At 41.6% G+C, this 21,460-nt stretch overlaps 2 protein-coding genes across 2 annotated transcripts; both read right to left on the minus strand.

Moving 5' to 3' along the window:
• Positions 1-8,000: 8,000 nt before the first annotated feature.
• Positions 8,001-12,213, minus strand: LOC310868819 (parvalbumin beta-like). Its single transcript, XM_083779289.1, has 5 exons — positions 12,046-12,213; positions 11,135-11,201; positions 10,911-11,043; positions 9,517-9,626; positions 8,001-8,300 (listed from the first exon to the last, which is right to left on the minus strand). Exons 1-5 carry the CDS (start codon positions 12,196-12,198, stop codon positions 8,275-8,277), a joined length of 489 nt encoding a protein of 162 aa, XP_083635415.1. The 5' UTR covers positions 12,199-12,213; the 3' UTR covers positions 8,001-8,274.
• A 2,626-nt stretch (positions 12,214-14,839) lies between these two features.
• LOC310868834 (parvalbumin beta-2-like) lies at positions 14,840-20,438 on the minus strand. Its single transcript, XM_083779303.1, has 5 exons — positions 20,345-20,438; positions 19,071-19,136; positions 17,535-17,667; positions 16,188-16,297; positions 14,840-15,154 (listed from the first exon to the last, which is right to left on the minus strand). Exons 2-5 carry the CDS (start codon positions 19,126-19,128, stop codon positions 15,129-15,131), a joined length of 327 nt encoding a protein of 108 aa, XP_083635429.1. The 5' UTR covers positions 19,129-19,136; positions 20,345-20,438; the 3' UTR covers positions 14,840-15,128.
• Positions 20,439-21,460: the final 1,022 nt, after the last annotated feature.

Below are 21,460 nucleotides of genomic sequence, written 5' to 3' on the forward strand. Positions count from 1 at the left end.
CAACCTCGTCGCGCGGCACCGAGTTCCGCACTATACGAGCTTGTAGAGCTGCTATTTTTGGAAAAGGCGGAGCAAATCTTTGAATGTATATGTTATTTCAGAGCGAACGTTTTTAACTCAAAACTTTGCATCTGGTGGGTCCCTGGAACAACATATTTTCAGATGGGGGTCCGCGGCGGGGGGCCTTCACATGAAAAAGGTTGAGCACCACTGACATAAACAAATTGTTTTTTTATAAACCAGTTTCTAGTTTTCTGGAAAAAACACTTGTTTCTATATCAGTGATTCTCAAACTATTTCATGTCAAGGACCCCAAACATTATGTAATTGGCTGCCGACCCCCCCATCTGAAAGTATGTTGTTCCAGGGACCCCCACCCCATTTTTGTGACTTTTCTAAAATAGCAGATCTACGAGATCATAGCGAGGCACCGATCTTGTAGATCTGCTATTTTTCAACAGCTAAAGTAAACAAAAACAAAATTGATAAACGTGGTTAAATGGTAAGACGACACAGATGTGTTCTAGGTCTTAATGGCTTAAGCATTATTCCAGAGAGAGAGAGAGAGAGAGAGAGAGAGAGAGAGAGAGAGAGAGAGAGAAAGAGTCAGTTCACTGACTGCGGCGCTTTCAATGAAGGTTATTTTATCACCATCATCATTGTCATCGCTGCTGCTTTGACAATGAGCTTTGTGTGTGTGTGTGTGTGTGTGTGTGTGTGTGTGTGTGTGTGTGTGTGTGTGTGTGAGGTGTGTGCAGTCACTGAGCTGCAGCGTGCATGCGTGCATGCACCTGTGTTGCCTCTGTTTGTGAGAGAAACAAGCAACTATAAGTCTATGAAAACGGGTCATAATATGAACACAGACACAGACACGCACAGATTCATGTATTTGATCTCATCGCGACACGTTGTGAGCTTGTAGATCTGTATTCATATACATACAGTATATACGCGTGAATTCTTAAATGATGTGTCAAATAAATGGTTATGATTCTATTGTCTGAGTTAAATTAACACCAGGGTTGTATTAGTGTAGTTTTCTACTGTGTTTGCGTGCACGTGTGTGTGTGCGTGAGCGCAGCCATGCAGACAACTGTTCATTCCACAATCTCCAAATGCTAGATTGAGTCTGGAACTACACCTCCCGAAATCCCAGCTGCCATTTCCGTTCACAAACATATATTTCGAGCTTCTTTTTTTTTCATTTAATTTTCTGCTATAAGCAAACAAGCTATATTTATATATGCTTAGATGATTTTGATTTATATTATGATAAATGTGCGCGACTGTAAAGACGAAGCGGAAGTGGGGAGTAGGCTCCACTTCCGCTTTACATAGTCTTGCGTAGCCAGACAACTATTCCACAATCTCCGAATGCTATATAGATTCTGGAACTACAGCCCCCATGAGCTGAGTAAGGAATGCTATATAGATTCTGGAACTACAGCCCCCATGAGCTGAGTAAGGAATGCTATATATAGAGTCTGGAACTATAGACCCCATGAGCTGAGTAAGGAATGCTATATATAGAGTCTGGAACTATAGCCCCCATGAGCTGAGTAAGGAAACTGCCATTTCCATTCACGAAAATATATTTTAAAATATCTTTATTCTTTACATTTTATTTTTGTATTTTCTTTTGTGCTTAGCAACAAACTATATATGCTTAGATGATTTCTATTTATATTAGAATATTTTTGCGCGACTGTAAAGACGAAACGGAAGTGGGGAGGAGGCTCCACTTCCACTTTATCACTTACTCATGACAGCTCTTCCGTTGCTCCAGACTGTATGATGAAGCATTTGGAACTTGCGAGAGGCAACAGTCTGGCAATGCGAGACAAGGCTGTGTGTAACGTGGACCTCAACGAAGGAAACGCTACCATGAATAAATAAATGGCCGCTGTTGGTGTTTCCTTGTCGTCGGTTCATCTTGAAATGTCTATCTCTATCCCACTAAGACCGGGACAGCATCTGTGTCACGTTACATTTGAACCACTCTAACCAGGGCGACTGTGGCTCAAGAGGTAGAGCAGGTCGTCCAATGATCCATGGGACGGCGGTTAGAGTCCCGGCTCCTCCTGTCTACATGTCGAAGTGTCCTTGGGCAAGACACTGAACCCCAAATTGCTCCCGATGTGCTGGTTGGTACCTTGCATGGCTTCCGCCGCAATCGGTGTGTGAATGTAATGCACAATCTATGTAAAGCGCCTTGGATAAAGGCGCTATATAAATGCACCATTTACCATTTAACCAGATCTAGCTCACAGCGCGTAAAAAAATGAAACGCTGTGAGATTGTAATCTTTGAATACAAATATATACTTTGGACTGCTATGAGGCAGATTCTAAAAACGCCTTCTAAATCATTTTTTTTTTACTTTTTGGATACTGTATACTGTACAGAACCCCAAAAGGGGTTTCCCGCCCCAAAAAAATATATATACATGTAATTCGGGGGGGTTGAGTTTTTTCCACAGATCTTTAGAAGACATTTATGGGTTTTTTTAGAAACCATGGCCTCAGGTCGTAAGGTGTTATTTGCCAACAGCGCTGGATGTATGGCCTCTCCTCTCCTCTGTCGTGACAACCGTTCCCCTCTCCCCCTCCGGTCTGGCCCGGGCCACACGAGCCACCGTGTCACCTGTAATGGGACACCGTTTGTGGGATACCCTTGTAAATCCCCACAGCTAGAGAGAGAGAGACATGGAGACGGCCGGCCGGACGCAGCAATCTATACAGTCAGACATCTCTCTAAACAACAGCAGCACAATGACTGGACACTCTGGAGAGAAAATGACTAGTAAAAATGTGTTTCTTTAACTCTGGGGGGGGGGGTTGAAGGGTTTACTATAAGTTCACACTCACAAGTTGAATTAATACATCGAACAGAAACCTCTTATCTCCGTATTTTAAAATCCTGCAAAGTCATAAAACCACACGTGATGATTACAATTACAATTGAGGCATTTAGCAGACGCTCTTAATCCAGAGCAATTTACATTAAGCAAGAACTAAAAGCATGGCAATACATCACATATATAAAAAGTAGTTATCATGAAACATGCGTAAGCTAAGAACGTAACAGTGGAATATCTATATAATGAAACTATACATATAAACTATACATACTATAGCCTACTATACTATACATGTATATACTAGAAAGTGCTATGACTACATAAAATGCAATTCTAGTGCTGTCTATGTAACATGCTATAAGTATGTATAAGATTCTATCCAAGTCTACATAAAGTGCTATCTAAGGGGCTAGGGTAAGTGCTATGGGCCATGATGGAGTCTGAAAAGGTGGGTTTTCAGACTACGGCGGAAGATTGGGAGTGAGGCTGCAGTTCTTATTATAATGGGAAGTGCATTCCATAGTTTTGGAGCCAGAAGGGAGAAGAGTTTGGGACGTGTGGAGCGCTGTCCTTGCATTTTTAGTGAAGGTACTTCCAGCTTCCCTGCGTTGGCTGATCTGAGTGCGCGGGAGGGTTTGTAGGGTATACATACTTGTGAGATATGGGGGAGCCATGCCTTTGGTTGCTTTGAATGCCAGCATCAGAGTTTAGTATTCAGTGTAGGCAGCGACCGGGAGCCATGGAGGAAGCGGAGAAGGGGGGAGACGTGAGAATTGTGGCTGGTTGAATGAAGACCAAGCGAGCTGCGGCATTCTGGATCAATTGGAGAGGCTTAAGTGCTTAAGGCCAGTAAGGAGAGACATGTCCAGACATCAGTCAAGCTTTCATATTTCTGGACAGACCTCACTCCCTGTAATCCTGAGTGCTACTCTCCCTCTGCCAACCTGGGGAGAGCCCCGAATTTAGCTCATGCTTCCACCAATGCATGAGGAGTTGGACGTAGCGCGTGGAAGGAGCACGTTATTCCAACCAGTTCCTTTCCCCTCCATCAGGTGCCCCGGCTGGCCAGGGGGAGGCAGTTTAGAGACCAGGTCCTTTCCCCTCCATCAGGCGCCTTGGCTGGCCAGGGGGAGGCAGTATAGAGACCAGTTCCTTTCCCCTTCATCAGGCGCCCCAGCTGGCCAGGGGGAGGCAGTTTAGAGACCAGTACCTTTCCCCTCCATCAGGCGCCCCGGCTGGCCAGGGGGAGGTAGTTTAGAGACCAGGATTACTGCATGTTAGAAAGGCCCTTCCGCCAACCCCACCTATAGGGTATGGGTGCTGATGATGTACATTACAAACATTTTTCAAACGATTGTAGTGGAGTAAAAGTTCAATATTTGTCTCTGAGAGTCGAAGTATAGTATACTGGAATATTGAATATTGGCAGTACTCCATGCAGTAATGGAAAATACCTCAAAATTGTACTACCGCAGGCCTGCTGTAGTACTTGTGTAAATGTAGGCTGTGTACTGTCAACTGTGTACTGTCCACTGTGTATTGTCCACTGTGTACTGTCAACTGTGTACTGTCCACTGTGTATTGTCACTGTGTACTGTCAACTGTGTACTGTCCACTGTGTATTGTCCACTGTGTACTGTCAACTGTGTACTGTCCACTGTGTACTGTCCACCTACAGGTGTCTCAGGTAGCCTATCAACTCCTTCACATCCGCTTTCCTGGAGGCTCTTTCTCTCTCTCTCTCTCTCTCTCTCTCTCTCTCTCTCTCTCTCTCTCTCTCTCTCTCTCTCTCTCTGTCTCTCTCTCTCCTCTTGAACTTGGACTCCGGGCAGTGCAGCAGAGAGAGAGAGAGAGAGAGAGTTAGGGAGAGAGAGAAACCCTATCATTGTTCTGGACGCGGGTCGGGTCAGCTCGGCGTGCAAAACAAAGCACAGTGCAGTGCATCATGGACACCGGATCAACCCTATGATGTCATCATGATACCTCTGTAAAGCCCGGCTATATACGGTTACCGCCGGCCGATCATTTATTCATTTACATTTGCTAATTTTCTTTAACGAGAAGAGACGGACAGAGCCTCTAGTGGTATCTGGACATGGCTGGCTTTAGATCATCTGTCTCAGGGAGGAACAGTGAGTGACCTGTCCCGGACGAGGCCTATTAGCAATGGTGCAAAGTAACTAAGTAGATGTACTCAAGTACTGTACTTCAAGGAGTAGTTCACCAAAATATTTATTATCAATTACACACCCCATAACGCCTTGAATGTACAGAGTTTTTCTTTTCTTTTTTTTCTTTTTTACATTTTTATCCCACATTTTTGTAACCCATTTGTCACCCGGTGCCAATTACCTAAGCTGTCTCTGCCATCCTGGGGAGAGCCCCGAACTGAGCTCATGTTTCCTTCAGCAGGAGGAGTGCAGCAGGCAGCTTCTTTCTTTTCCCCGGGTTGGACGTATAGCACCTGCAAAGGAACACGATATTCTAACCGGTTCCTTTCCCCTTTATCAGGCTGGCCAGGGGGAGGCAGACAGGCAGTATAGAGGCCACAGAAGTTCCTAGAGACCTGCAGATGGCGGATTTAACCGTGGTTGCCGCGGGTAACCGCAGTTGCAGCTGGATTTGGGAGAATACAATTTATTACTTGCGCAAGCAGAGCGCGCAACTAATTGTTTTCGCCCAGTGCTTCGATGCGTATGTCGCCGTTTGATTTGTATGCGCCGTGCCAGCGTATGACGTAATGACTACTTGTGCTTGATATGGCAGTGGTGTCAGATTACATACATGTATACATACCTTTAATCCTCCCGACACTAAAACATATCATATATACTTACTTACTTACTTACTTACTTATTCATCCGTATTAATTACAACATTACGTTACTAAACCTAATAATTCAATATTTCAAATGTTCTTTCACAGAGAACCAAAGATTTGCCAGTTTGTAGCGGTCGACAGTACTTGCGCGCTCTGCTTGCGCACTAGTAGGCCATGTATGGCCTACTTGTGTGCAACAAGCAAGTAGGCACTCGACAGATTGCAGTTCGAGTTAATAATTAATATTGGATAAACCGCGGGTGAAATAATGAAGGAAATAAAGTAAAGGCATCTCTCTATATAGGCTTATTAGGCTTATACTGTAGCTTTTAAAACGCACAAAATATCGGCGTACAGTATATAATCCCATATGCTTCCCTGCGCTGCTCGCGGATGGTGCGGTTAATATAAATAGGATGATATAATTAATGCGGTTGGATAATGGGAGGACAGTCAGTGGCCTTGTGGTTAGGGTGTCTGAAACTGGGAGGTCGGGGTTTGAGGACCCGATGCCTCCCTGCTTGGCACTCAGCCTCAATGGGTTGTAATGAGGGGTCAAATCAACTAATCAAATGATTCCTGGCTGCGGCTGCGGCTCACCACTCCACGAGATGGGTCAAATGCGGAGAACAAATTTCACTGCGGTAACGTGTGTGACAAATTGATACCAATGATTTTGTACTTTTACTCAAATACATTTTGAATACCGGACCTTCACTTGTAACAGCACCGTTTCTACATTTGTGTCCATCATCCAGTTTTGCCATGTCATCAGAAATGAATCATGCACAGAGCTTAGTTTATTTATTCTGAATGTTGTTTTCTATATAAGTAGCCTGTTTTACATCTGTTTAACCCTGCAGTTCAGTTGTTCATAAAAACCTTTGGAATTTCAAGGACCCCCAGTTTGATAATTGTGCATTTTAGGCAAGGGACCCCCAAGTCATAATCCTATTTTACATTTTATGTCACCTACACTGTGAGTGTTAATATAACTCTGAGAGTGTCCAAATGGGGTCCATTTGGTCACCATGATATATAGCATTACACTTGTTTACAACAGGGTCCACCATTTTCAATTCATCTGAACATTTAGAGACCTATAGCAAAAATAAAATAAAAGTTCATTGAATGAACCGGAGCGTGTGAGTTTGTGAATCAGAATCACCCTGTAAGGATTCATTCATTTTCAGCAATGACTGAACATTATACTAGAGCGGTGGTAAATAAGAAGTCTGCGTCTTCTGTACACTGGCCAGCAGTCAATGGGCTTTGTCGCCATCTTTTGGTCACTCAGGGTAGATGCAGACCTGTAGCCTCTGTCTGCCTGTAGACGAAAAAGCCTAATAATAATATGGGCCATCCCTCCCCCCTGTCCCAATGGGAGGTTCTCCTTTAGGTTTGTGGTTAAGACCTTTGACAGTGATCTAGTAGTGTCACTTTTCCGTGCGTGAGGCATGGGTTTGAGTCCTGGCCGTTACACCACCACCACCACCACCGGAGGTTATATGATTTTATTTCCTTGTTTGTGTTATTTGCTGTCCTGTTTGAGATCAATTGTACAGGCTTATATAGCATGTCAAACCAATGTGAATGGTTGAAATGTTTTTTTTTTTTAATTATAGGCCTAAATTATGTTTTATTCGTTAGAAGTACCTGAGTGCGCTTTTAAGTGCACAGAATGAAAGATTGGACATCCTATGGAAGCATTATAGGAATAATATACGATTGTTTGGATTTCACATGGTAGGGAATAGTGGAGGGAACTAATGAAAAGTGGGCACCTCTAAAATGTGCTATTTTGTGCAAAATGATGAAAAATATATTTGAAAAATCACACCGTGTGAAGTGAGGGGCGCTCTTATCATCGTACATCATCATGAATCATCTCATACTGGCCAATCAGAAGCTAAATATTGAGATGTGTGGCGTCAAAAGCTGTATATAGGAGGGGCTAGCGCCCCTCAAAAATAGTCTTTAGTGATGATTTGAAAATGCACAGTCATTATCAGATGTACCCTTTAACTTATTGTTTATGCCCAAAAGGTTTGGATAAACAGCTTTCGTGGAATTTGTAACAATTGTAGAAATATCAGACCTGTACATTACTTGAGACCGTTTTCCAATATATATTTTTTAACCAAATGGCAAATTTTACATCAAGGTACCCACTCTTGCAGTTATACACGTGTGTGTGTGTGTGTGTGTGTGTGTGTGTGTGTGTGTGTGTGTGTGTGTGTGTGTGTGTGTGTGTGTGTGTGTGTGTGTGTGTGCATGCCTCCTACATATCTACATTCAGGGGAAAATAACTCCATAAAATCCGTAGCAAAAGAATATTTATTCCTTTTTTGTAACATTATCTGTTCCCGGAAAGTGCATGGTATAGATTTTCTTTTTTACATAAGGCAAAAGTCATCTTTTAAGACATGAACACAACAATTCACAATCATCGTCATGGACGCTGGGTGCAGGGTGTGTTGCATAGCAGAGGAGTAGCGTAAGGTATTTATGTATAAAAATCTTTTCATATTGGAGGTCGTGTGATGTGAGCACAGTGTTGTTCCATCAGAGCAGGTCCATCAGGGGGCGCCGTTTATGCCTTTACCATCGCAGAGAACTCTGCACACAAAACAAACGTTATCGTTCACCATGTTAATTGCATAGTTGCGTCAGAGCAGGGTTTCTCAAAGTGAGTGACACCCCATAGGGCAGTGTTTCCCAAAGTGGGGTCCAGGGGGTCCCCAGTGGTCCTTGAGGGAGTTCCAGGGGGTCCCCACCTAAATGATAGTTTGGAACAAAATGGACCCAAATGGACCTGAGAGTGTACATATGGAAACAAATGGACCCTAACAGGTCCATCTGGTTCCATTTGTACACTCTCTAAGTTACATTTACATTGATTTTACAATATAAATTGGGGGCCCCAGAGATATAGAAATGCCATTAAATGGGGTCCGTAGACTATAACGCATGTCAAACTGGGGATGCCTGAAATGAAAATGGTTGAGAATCACTGCTAGAGCAGAAAAAACTTCTCTTAAGGGGGTCCCTTGTCCTCTTAAGGGTGGTCCCTGGTCCTCTTAAGGGTGGTCCCTGGTCCTCTTAAGGGTGGTCCCTGGCATCTCTTTTTCAATTCGGGGTTAGTGTCAATTTGGGGGTCCTTGACATTTGGGAACCACTGCTTATAGAGCCTGGATGAAGACAGAACTGTACCATCGATGCTATAGAGCCTGGATGAAGACAGAGCTGTGTACCATCGATGCTATAGACTATAGAGCCTGCATAATAAAGACAGAACTGTACCATCGATGCTATAGAGCCTGGATGAAGACAGAGCTGTGTACCATCGATGCTATAGACTATAGAGCCTGCATAATAAAGACAGAACTGTACCATCGATGCTATAGAGCCTGCATAATAAAGACTTCTGTCTTCTGTCTGTGTACCATCGATGCTATAGAGCCTGCATAATAAAGACAGAACTGTACCATCGATGTTATAGAGTCTATAGTATAGACTATAGAGCCTGGATGAAGACAGAACTGTACCATCGATGCTATAGAGTCTATAGTATAGACTATAGAGCCTGGATGAAGACAGAACTGTACCATCGATGCTATAGACTATAGAGCCTGGATGAAGACAGAACTGTACCATCGATGCTATAGACTATAGAGCCTGGATAAAGACAGAACTGTACCATCGATGCTAAAGACTATAGAGCCTGGATGAAGACAGAAATGTGTACCATCGATGCTATAGAGCCTGCATAATAAAGAAAGAACTGTGTACCATCGATGCTATATAGAGCCATGAAGACAGAACTGTACTGTACCATCGATGCCGATCTTTCCGTCGCCGTCGCTGTCTCCGGCCTTAAGGAAGGCCTTGGTCTCTGCGTCGGTGAGAGCACGCGCACCTTTGTTGAAATTCTGCAGGAACAGTCTGGAGGACAACGGGAAAGAAATGTCATATATATATATATATAAAGTCAATATAAGAAATTATAAGAGTCAAAGCAAGCAATTGGCTTTATAAGATCATATAGGAAAGGTCGGCTTTCTGTCCCTATATAAGCAAAAATAAACGTGCATTTATTTTTTTATGCACCACATATAGGTATCTGGAACATTACCTCCCAGAAAACTGCAGGTCTGCATGCCACTCATTTATTTTAAACACAAGTGTTGTAACTAAGTACATTTACTTAACAGTTTTGATATATTTTTTACTTTACTTGAGTATTTCCAATTTTCTGTACTTTTACTTCTCTCAAAGGCAAATATTGTACTTTTACTCCACTATTTGAAAACATTAGTTACTAGTTTTATTTACTTTTATTAGATTTAGATTATTATTACAAAACATACCCACTTCAGCCATACATAACATTTCGGCATTTAAAAATAGCTGATCTGCAAGCTCACAATGCGTAGTCATGTGACGCATTGTGAGCTTGTAAATGGTGCATTTAGCTTGTAGATCTGCTATTTATGTACTGTAAGTGCATTCGTGTCGAGTAAATTTTTTTATTCCAGATTTTTTACCTGTAACAGAGCATTTCTACATTGCAGTATTGATACTTTTACTATGAGTACTTTTTCCACCACTGTTTAAAACACAACTAAAAAATTTCTGCCTTTGATTGAATTATTTAAAAAATATTATTAATAAAAGTATTTTATTTTCTCTTCTGCACTGAAACTGTATACCGGTATGTTAATTAGTTTACCTCTTATTTTATTCATCCTAATTTAATTTTATAATTGCATTTCCTTTGCTTGATATTCTGCGTATAAAGCACATTGAATTGCTACTTGTTGCTGAAAACAGCCTTGCCATTATGCGCTATTCCCATGCATGTTACGCACATTACGCACGACTTTACGCATGTGGATACATTGAGCATTTTGAACTTATACTGTCGCCTGCCAAAAATCATGCATTTATACTGTCGCCTGCCAACAATAACTATACATTTATACTGTCGCCTGCCAACAATAACTACATTTATAGCCTACTGTCGCCTGCCAACAAGAACTACAATTGTACTGTCGCCTGCCAACAAGAACTACAGTACATTTCAAGCTTAATTCTCATGGTAGAAACATTGACTCCAGAAGAGTCATTTCATTGTTACGCACTTTACGCACGATATTGCGCATGGGATACTGTGGGCATGATAAACAGAGCTCAGTGGTGGTGAATGGTGCGTTTTGTGTTATTTACTTGAGCTCATCCTCCTCAATGAAGCCGCTGGCGTCCTGGTCGATGATGGAGAAAGTTTTCTTCACGTCAGCGTCCGTCTTTCCCGTCAGGCCCACGGCGGCGAAGAACTTCTTGTGGTCGAAAGAATCAGCGGCTGGAAAAGTGGTGATGATGCAGCAGATGTTGTAGCTATGATGCCTTTGTTGTTTGGTAAATTAAAGGATTAATTTTAGGCTATAGCCTACCTTTGCATCCGTCCAGGGCTGCAGTGATGGCGGCATCAGTGAGTATTCCGGTGAAGGCCATTTCGATCTGGGAGAAAAACATGACAATTATATAAGAGGATAACTTTATCTGGGTGAAAACACCGCATGGTGGGGAACCTAAATAGTAAATAATGTTTCTGAATCCTATCCTATAGGCTGTAGCATTATTGAGACATTTTGGAGTCGTATACCAATTAGTATAGGCGTACTTGGGCTACAATATAGTTTTTTTTTTTTAATTCCAATTCATTCTTTTAAGATTATGTGGATCATCATCATCGCCATCTATTTAATCTATTGAGTCTGTTAAAGGCATCATCACTTCCACAATAAATTGCCTTCAATGTTAAACATTCAATGAATCACTATTTGCGCATTAAAAACGTCGCCAATGAATGATGTTTCTATTACCAACCGAATATAGTATATAGCCTATTTCAGAATCCATTCCCCAGCCATAACAAACAATAAACTCGAATTAATCCACTTTACAGAGCTATGTGAAAACTGTAGTATTTATTTGGGGAAGCCGAGACAGGCTTATAGACTCTCCCTCCCTGCATGCTGCATGCGGGGGGCAGCTGCTGCCTCCCTTTCCCCTGCCTGCATGCTGCTGTGATACATGTCTCCTCATCGTAAATCTCTGACTGTCTGTCCTGTGTCCTCTCCGCATCGAATGTCAGGCTTCCCCATAAAGCAGAAACCAAACCCAGCATCTTTTCCGCCTGGAGTCGGAGTCCTCTTTCAGAAGAAGAAGCCAGAAAACGCTACATTTTTCTGCGAGGCGCCAATGTCGAGCCTGATGGATGCTGAGTGTATGGTGGTCCCCGCGGCCCGCCGGCCGGTCTTGGACTTGTCTCTTATCCCTTCATTACATAAAGAAAACTCACCTCGTTTCTTTTGTCGTAGAGATGGAGGATGAGGATGACACGGGGAAGACTTGGGAGTCGACTGCAGTGATCTTCCACCGTGATCCCCGTGACCTTTTTATACTTTTGTCGGTCCACTGGAAATCCGAGGCATAAGCATAGCTGACACCACATCACACCGATGAGAGACAAGGGAGAGGGGGTGTGCAATGCTGCATGCACGGCGAAAATGTTGTCCACTAGCCAGACTAGAGGAAGACATTGCTTGCAGGTCTATTTTGGGGGTTTCCCCTAAATGAAGTCACTTAAAAGGTTGCGTTTGGAAGGAAAAATAATCCTCCCAACGCTAAAGAATACACTGCACTGCTGATGACTGTGAATATAGGCACAGAGAGCAATTGACACTTGACAATTCCCCAGTGGATGAATGAAGAGAACAGCACGCAGCATTTACTTATAGGAATAATATTTAATTTGTTAGTAGGCCTATATAGTTGCTTTTCTTAACAATAAAGCTTTTGGTTTGTGTATAGGTTTCATGTCTGTAATTAGGCTATATATGTTACACTTAATAGAACCGCATTTCCATGACCATGTTTGGGATGTCAGAAACTTCTCTCCTTGCTTTGAAGTGGAAGTATTTTTTGCGGAAAATTGAAGACTTTAATCAATGTCGTCGTGAATTTCCTTTTTTTTATTTTTTATAATGTATTAGTACTTTCAATTATGTGTGTGTGATGGTCTAAATCGCACACGTTTATAATGGGAAGCACGTTGTAATAACGACAATCTCCTGGAGGTGGCAGCAGCACTGTCCATTTGGAAGAGAGTCATATATAGGCCTACTTTGTATTTATTTGTTTTTGAATAGCAACTGATTGTAGCCTACTAGCCTTCCCTGTTGTTCCTAGTCATCTGATAGGCTCCATGGTCCGTGGATTGCATTACAGACCAGAGTAGTCATGTAGTTGTGTGTTTTAATAGTGTAAGCATTGTGTATATGCCTGCACTATACCTGCATCGAGTGATCTTGAACATAGAAGTTGATCTATTGAAGAATCTGACAAAGTACATAATTTTTGTTTTTGTTTTGATTGTATTGCTGTATTGTTGTACTGTTCTTTCTGCTTTGGCAATGTAAACGTATGTTTTCTCATGCCAATAAAGCCCTTTGAATTGAATTGAATTGTAAGCAGATAGCCTTGTTTGTGTTTTTTCATCAAATGCTTGTGTTTTGTCATTAGTGTGTTTCAACCATGGCTTTTTACATGCCATGCTAGCCGGCCATTAGAAGAAACTGTGGCCTATATATATGCCACTCCACCTGTCATATCATACAATTGGGCTGCATGGCAATATATTGGATATTATATCAATATATTGTGATATGGGACTATATATGGGATTAATAGCAAAGCAAGTGTTTCCTATACTTTTTAACCTCCAACAATAATGAGAATATAGAGCATATCAAACTTGCAGAGCAGCTACTTTCTCCGTTAGCGGCACAATATAGTAGCCTATATTATCGCCGACGATATCGAGACATTTGATGAAAAATATCCAGATATTGTTGATTTTGTCCCCCACTGACCCATTCAAACCAGGGAAGCATTGGTGATGTAATTTTAGATTATTTTAGTGTTAGCTGTTAAAAAAAATAATATTGCGCTTGTATACATGTGCTATTCTTTTTGAACATTTTCTTGAAACATCTTGAAAGCGTGCGAAGAACTATACTTATGATTTAGAAGGAATATAGTGTAAAGAATGGCCCTCAGGGCCTTGATGCATGGGGCTAAAATGAGCGCTGTGTGTAAGTGACACCCCTCGCCATGGGTTGGGTCGGGTGCACCAACCACCGCCCTGGCCTGCATGGCTGCCTGCAGCACCTTGTACAGTAGTGGAGCTGAAGGGTGGTTCGTGCTGATGCAACCAAAGGCTATTCATAGACCCAGACCAGAGAGAGAGAGAGAGAGTCTTCTCCTTCTCCTGTTCCTTCTCCTGCAGTTGCTGCTGGCCCAGCACTTTCTGTCTGAACCAGCAGCACTCTCTCTCTCTCTCTCTCTCTCTCTCTATCTCTGTCAGTCTCTCTCACTCTATAAAACACCGTCCTCATGGCCAGTAGGACCTCCATGAGAGAACTATATCCCCCAACCAGGAGCACTATGTGGATAAGCAAAGAGAACTATATCCCCCAACCAGGAGCAGTATGTGGATAAGCAAAGAGAACTATATCCCCCAACCAGGAGCAGTATGTGGATAAGCAAAGAGAACTATATCCCCCAACCAGGAGAAGTATGTGGATAAGCAAAGAGAACTATATCCCCCAACCAGGAGCACTATGTGGATAAGCAAAGCCACTGCAGGGCATCCCACCCCAGAGCTATATATAGGCATGTAATGATATATGGTAAATCCATTAAGATCCATTCAAACCGGTGACAATTTGAATCGCAATTTGAATCACGATGAAAACAGCAGAAGAAAATACTGGATCTTTCAGTAAGAAAGAGTTCCAGTTATTTGCTACCGTAATGGACAAGAGAAGAAAATTAAAAGAGAAAGGAAATACTAGATTTGTGTAAGAGAAATAATTTAAATAAGGAAAATAAAGGTTGTGTTTTAAAAATTGAGAAGAACAGCATATCGTGAATTGAGTGAATCGTTACATGCCTATACGAAATCGTTTAGTCTCAAGTCGATAGTCTTAGTCGACTGAATATCACCATTTTGTTTTTAGTCTTTTAGTCTTCGTTTTAAGTCAACAAAATGAACATTGAAGGTAATATTACACACCAGAAGAGAACAGAAGTTACACCAAATGAGTATTTATTTCTGGTTATTCACTCTTCCTCAAAAGTGCATCATGTGAGGTGTACAGTTTTTGCACAATGCCATTATTTCCTAACATAAAAACAACACAGCTGGATAAACGATAACAAATACACTCATGTGTTTAAATGTAGAGAAATTGACTGCAGGCAATAAGATATAAAAAAATAATCTTTCAGCTGGTGAGTAGTGAGAGTGTTCTTGGAAGGAGTTTAGTTTTTACGGGTTCCATCGTGAAAAGTAGTGGGTCTTGGTTGGTCAGTGGACATTTAGGCCTTAACAAGCAGTGCGAACTCTGTGGGAAATGGAAAAGATAAGAAAAGAAAGAACGCTGTTAGTCTCCTGGGAAACAACTATATTCAATTCTTATGTCAAACCGTTTTGTATAAGTAAGTAAGTAAGTAATAGTATATTCAAATTATCATGTCAAATGTTTGTGTGCTCGCTTCTTTCTCCACATTTACAGGTTCAAAACAAGCATTTTGAACAGAAAACGCAGTGGAGCCGCGAGCTGTTTGTGTGGGCATGTCAGGCTTTCCTTTTCAGCCTATCAACTGACCATGAAGCACTTTGAACAGCTTCAGATATTCAACAATGACTGTTGTTTACATGCTAAAGACTTTTTTTGTTTTAAATCCAGTAGTTGTTTTAATGTAGGAAAACATTAGACGCTGGGTGTTTGGGTTAGAACATATAGCCTACTGATTGACAATGTCAATAAAGTTATGCTATTCCTCGATCGTAGTGCAATCACCTCTCTCCCTCAGGAGAGGTAGACAAGGGACATAACACTTAAGGATCACAGCTTCAGAGCATATGCTTTTATCCATCCCTGATGGGCTTTCAATGGAGCGGCTAAGCTCATACAGCCCTACCAAGACCATTGTATCCACACTGTCGCTCAAAACAGATTTGGGTCAAAGGTCAAATCAGCCATCACGTTTTCGAGAGATAAACATTTAGCTCGTGAAAACTAGTATGTTTAGTGCAAGTTCACTTGCATAGCCTACTTCTTTAAGTTAATTTAAATAGCGTACTTCTAACTCGATCAAGCCACCTGGCTGGCAAGTTGAAAGACTTCTCTTCAGTTTGATTATTTGCGTAGTTGCACATGGGCAAAGATAGGGGGCAATATAGGCTACCTGTATGCTGGGAAGCGCTTAAACTCCCAAGATTCTTTGAAATTATACTGGTATTATCTTCCTGGATTACTTTTTCTATGCATTTGATGTGTTACCTTGTGTTTTCCTTGCTTATAACTGCCTACATTGTGAATTGTAGTGTTTGTTTTTTTATCCATGTATTGTAAGAAGAGAAGAAGCGCTCACCATCCTGTCCGATCATGCCGTCACCATCCTCATCTCCAGCCTTGAGGAAAGCCTTGGTCTCTTTCTCGGTGAGTGCTCTTGCGGTTTTAGAGAAGTTCTGCAGGAACAGCCTATAGGAGAGGAGAACGGAGACACAGGAGAACGTTACCATCCAGACACCATACAATACTCCCATCACATCAGGAACAGCCTATAGTGGCCCTATTCGAATACTGGACTACTCGCCCCGGTGCTTGCCCGTTTTTCCTCCCGGAATTTTCCTCAGTGAGGGGGATAACTTGTAATATGCTATTGGCTGTTTGTATTCTTTTTGGAAAAATATAAAAAGATACTCCTGTGGAAAGGCTATATTATTTGACTTATATTGAACCTATAAACAATTTAGTATTATTTAGTATATGTAAGGTTTTGCCCCCTCAAATGGTACCTCGTCAGATAATCCCCACATATCCTACAACAACTTCTGTGAACAGACTTCACTGTAGTAGCTTTTCATAAATTATATTTGTACTTAGGCTGTTCTGCTGTCATGAAAGTTTATAGTTAGAGAAATTCAAAGTCCAGCCGTCTGCTGTCCAGCCTCTCCCACCCCTCACTGGGGAGAATTCTGGGAGTAAAACAGAAACGGGGCGAGTCTTCTTGTTACCCCCTATTCTAGGGGGGGATGTTCCGTGAAAATAGCTGATCTAGCCGCTTGGTGTAGAGCTTGATCTGGTGTAGAGGTGGGGGGAAAAGGGAGCAGACCAAGTATAGAGCCCTGGGGGATGCCAGACCGCTAAGTAAACAGGGTTGAATTAACTCCAAAGAATGTCAATAAATATGGTCCCACAGCGGAGCTATCTTACAGATCGATTTGTGAAGAAATATTGGGCAGAATTTGTTTACGACAAACACCGCCTTGAGATGATTTTGCCTTTAAATCATATAGCCAAATATGTAAATTGTGAACAACTATATGTGCAGGTGAACCCAGCACTTCAATATGGAGTGAATCGGATACCGTTGTAAACATGAGCTATGTTGTAACTTGTAAACATGAGCTATGCTGTAAACATGAGCTATGGCGCATATGTTGGTCAGCATTGTCCGAGATCTCCACAGCTCATTGATGTATTTGTGTGTCCATTTAAAGTGTGTCCATTTAAAGCTTGAACTATTTGCTGCTAAGTGTCTGCATGCTTCCTTTGTGGCCCCCCTGTTCCTCAATGAAGAGCATTATAGCTCAGTGATGTATTTATTGTCCGTGTGTCCATTTAGATCGTATATTATTGTTGCTATTATAGCTCAGTGGTGTATTTTGTGTCCATGGTTTAGATCTCATATCATTGTTGCTAAGTTTCTGCTTACTTGAGCTCCTCCTCCTCAATGAAGCCGGAGGCGTCCTGGTCAATGACGCCGAAGGCCTTCTTGACCTCGTCCACGGACTTGCCGTTCATGCCGCATGTGACGAAGAACTTCTTGTAGTCGAAGCTGTCGGCAGCTGCAATGCAACGCAACAACGTTTTGATCAAACGTGAGTGAGTGACTGAGCACAACCAACTCTAGTCCATAAACAGCAAGTATGTTTTTTTTTTTTTTTTTTTTTTTAACATATGTTTATTGATTTATTTTACAGTAAAAATAAGTATTTTCAAAACAATTGACATATATTCCCCCCCCCCCCACATCCCCATGGCAGCACAAATACAAATAAAATATTATCACGAAATGTTTTGACAATAATAAATACAGAACACAAAAATAAATAAATAATGACAAAACGAGAAATAAAACGAAAATAAAACACATTACATACAGTTAACCAAACAAATACACAATATCCGTCACAGTTCCCTACCCCCACCCCACAGCTATGGCAGGCAGAGTATGTTAATACAATATACCTTATACAATTGGGGGTGGTTGTATTTTGCCTCCCTGTTCTTCTATTGAGACATTTGAATTTTAGAACGTGATGGTCGAGATTCAATGTATCCCCCCTCCCCCCCCCCCCCCCCCCCCCCCCCCCCAGCAAGCTGGGAGGCTCTATTAGCTCACTGGTATATAAAACAAATGTCAGCACTTGTTTGTTTGTTTTTGCTTAGAAAACCGAGTTCAAATCCGGGGGAAGGCTACATAGCGCCACTATGTCGAGAAACACTCAAATAGAAACTAGTTGCACAAGCGGTTTTCTGCTACATGTGGTAATGTAATATTGGAATGCAGGTCAGGTGGGCGAAAATGTACACCCTCGGGGTTGAAATTGTACACCCTTGGGGTTACCTATCGGTTTTGGGATTCTCCCAGGGTTTAAAGGTCAAATATGTTATGTATCACATATTATAAATTAATAAAATAAGTTATGCTTCAAGTTCTGAGTTGTCTTTTAAGTTGTTTCCTGAGAAACAACTTACTTACAACAAAAATACTCGCATTTTACTATAAAAAACGTCAGTGTCAATACTGCAATGTAGAAAATACAATTCAAAATGTACTTTAAGTACCAAAAGTAAAATAGCTCATTGTGCAGAATTGTAGACCCGTTTCGCAAGTTTTCAAATGTATGAAAACATTATTTTGAAAATAGCAGATCTACAAGCTCAAGCAAGGACTTGTGCATCGCATCGTTCGCGACACATTGTGAGCTTGTAGATTGGCTATTTTCCCTACATCTTAAACATTACATTTGTTGTATAATTCATGGTATTTCTTCGATATTTATTTTTCTTTGATTCCTTCATCAAAATAAAAAAATCTTAGAATTTTGTTATTAATGAATGAAAATGATTGCTTTTTTCGGGGGGAATGTTTTTTTTTTAAATGTTTTGAAATAATACTAATTAAATAAGTTTAATACGTTTAAAAAAATGAATTGTAATGCATTTTAATAAAGCGTCCTCTTACCCGCACACTCATCCAGGGCGGCCTTGACCTTGGCGTCTTCGAGTCCAGCGAAAGACATCTTATTATCTGAAAGAAATGTGGAAAGAGAGAAAGAGGTTTCACGTTACATTATGAGTGCCATCATGTGGTTTGTCGTGGTACTACAGTGCATACATCATATTTCTGTTAACCACTCAAAGCTCTGTTTTGTTTTAGTGGGGAAATTCTGATTTTTTTTTTTTTAATCTTTTTTGTTTTGTTTAAAGATGTTCAAAAAACAACAAATGATGCTGTTGTGAGCTTGTTGATTGGCTGGGTGAAAAGTGATATAGTTTGAATCCTTTTGAAAGATTTTCACAATTATTGCTCTATATTATTACATGGCCCACATTGGGCTGCATGGTTTGAAGTAGTTGAGATCAAGCTCAGTATAAATGCTGCATTGATCATGAAATGACATGATAAAATGTCACAATGACATAAAATAACTCACATGCATACATAAATGCACTTTTGTCATTCCACTGACACATTTTAGAAATACATTTAAAAGTGTGTTTGAAAACAATATGCCATGTGGAAGAGCAAGTATAGGCTAGTTTAAAACCTGACTGTCAGTTTATGAAATGTAAATAAATGTGAACTTGAAATGCTTTAGAAAGATTAAAAGTTATCTTAAAGCCTTGTAGCTCTGTAGCCTCCTCGTGTAGGCCTACAGCCTAAAGATGTAACAATAATAACACAACCAAATAGCCTTCCGCCCTGTGACTGTCTGTCCAGTTAATGAACTGCATGGCTAACATTAGCTGGCCAGGAGCAGGCGGGCAGGCCTAGTTAAATCTCAAACATGTCAGCTTCACTGCAACTGCATGCAGGGCGACCATAGTGTTGCCCTGCGGATAAATGCCAACCTCAGCACCAATGCCACTACAGTAATAACACAGGCCTAGATGCGAAGCGAAGGCATGAAGTTAAAACACCCCGTGAGAGAGAGAGAGAGCTTTGGAAATGTCCTTTCCTCAAGGATAAATAGCAACTGAAATCATATCATCCACAAATGGTTGTTCCTTTCTCCAAAAACCGCATTTCGTCTCCTGTGTTGCTCCTGTTGAGATCCCAGGTAGTTTCTCTATTTTTTTTATAGTCCAATGGTGTTTGAATTCTCCCAAGAAACCAAGACCTCTTTTCTTTCTTTTTTTCAAAGTTTGAAGTCCTGCATCATGATCAATACCACCATCATCATCATCATCATCATCATCATCACCACCGACCAACATCCCAAAGAGAAGACTCACCTTGTTGCGCTGCGTTGAGGCGAGTGAAAACCAGAGGAACTCTTGGGAAGTGAATGACACCCACCCTGTCGTCCGGCCCTCCTTATATACCCCCCGGCAACACCATTTACAGCCCGGCCCGCCGCGAAGGCCTGAATCTGCGCGAAGGGGAAAAATGTGTCTAGTAGTAGCAAAGCTATTTTTGGGGGGGATCTGCATGCATGGGATGGGGACGGGACGGGAAGGGGAGGGGGAAGGGGGAAGGGGGTCCTTCTCCTAAACCTAACACATGCAGGAGGCCACAGGTTGCTTTGCAGTTGCCATGTGTGTGTGTGTGTGTGTGTGTGTGTGTGTGTGTGTGTGTGTGTGTGTGTGTGTGTGTGTGTGTGTGCGCGCCTATCCGTGCGTGAGGCCTCCCCACCCCGCGCGTGAAACCCGAGAGACTACCCGGCCGGCGGTGAGGCGACGCACTAAAAAAAAGTGACTTCCTTTGAGGGGTGGGGGGGGACTTCTGGACATTTTGATTGATAAACGGTCTCTGAAACCAGGGGAATGTCTTGTATATTTGTATTTACGGGCCCCATGCTATGCTCGGTTCGTCCGAGGTGATGGATGGGAGTTTTTCTTTTTTTTTGCACAGGAATTAACTGCATGATTTATATTTGGCACGCACGTTGAGACATGAGGGCGATGCCACCAATGCCTATATTGGGGCATACTACATTAGGTTTCTAGGCTGTATCTCAGTATATCTGAAGCTTTTTCTTTAGCTTAATGTGTGTGTGAGCGCGCCACGCACGCACGTACCTAAATAAATGGCATTTTTTACTGGTATAGCAAATTGCAGAAATGTTAGACCTTCGATCATTGTCGAATGTTTAAACACGTTCCAATCATGTATACTTTGCTTTGGGCTACTCGGCCTATATATATATATATATATATATATATATATATATATAAAGACCATTTTTCAAATATTGATTTTTTTTGGCATTTTGTACAAAATAGCCAATTTTACATGGAGGTGCCCAGATGCCCATTATAGTGCCCATTCACCTATCCTGTTGCCCAACCAATGAACTAATATAAAATCAAATAAATTCCGTATACATTAGGCTATAAAACAAATGTTTA

Source organism: Protomyctophum parallelum (genome assembly GCF_964188405.1).
Source record: "Protomyctophum parallelum genome assembly, chromosome: 13".
In the NCBI taxonomy this organism is placed as follows: Eukaryota; Metazoa; Chordata; class Actinopteri; order Myctophiformes; family Myctophidae; genus Protomyctophum; species Protomyctophum parallelum.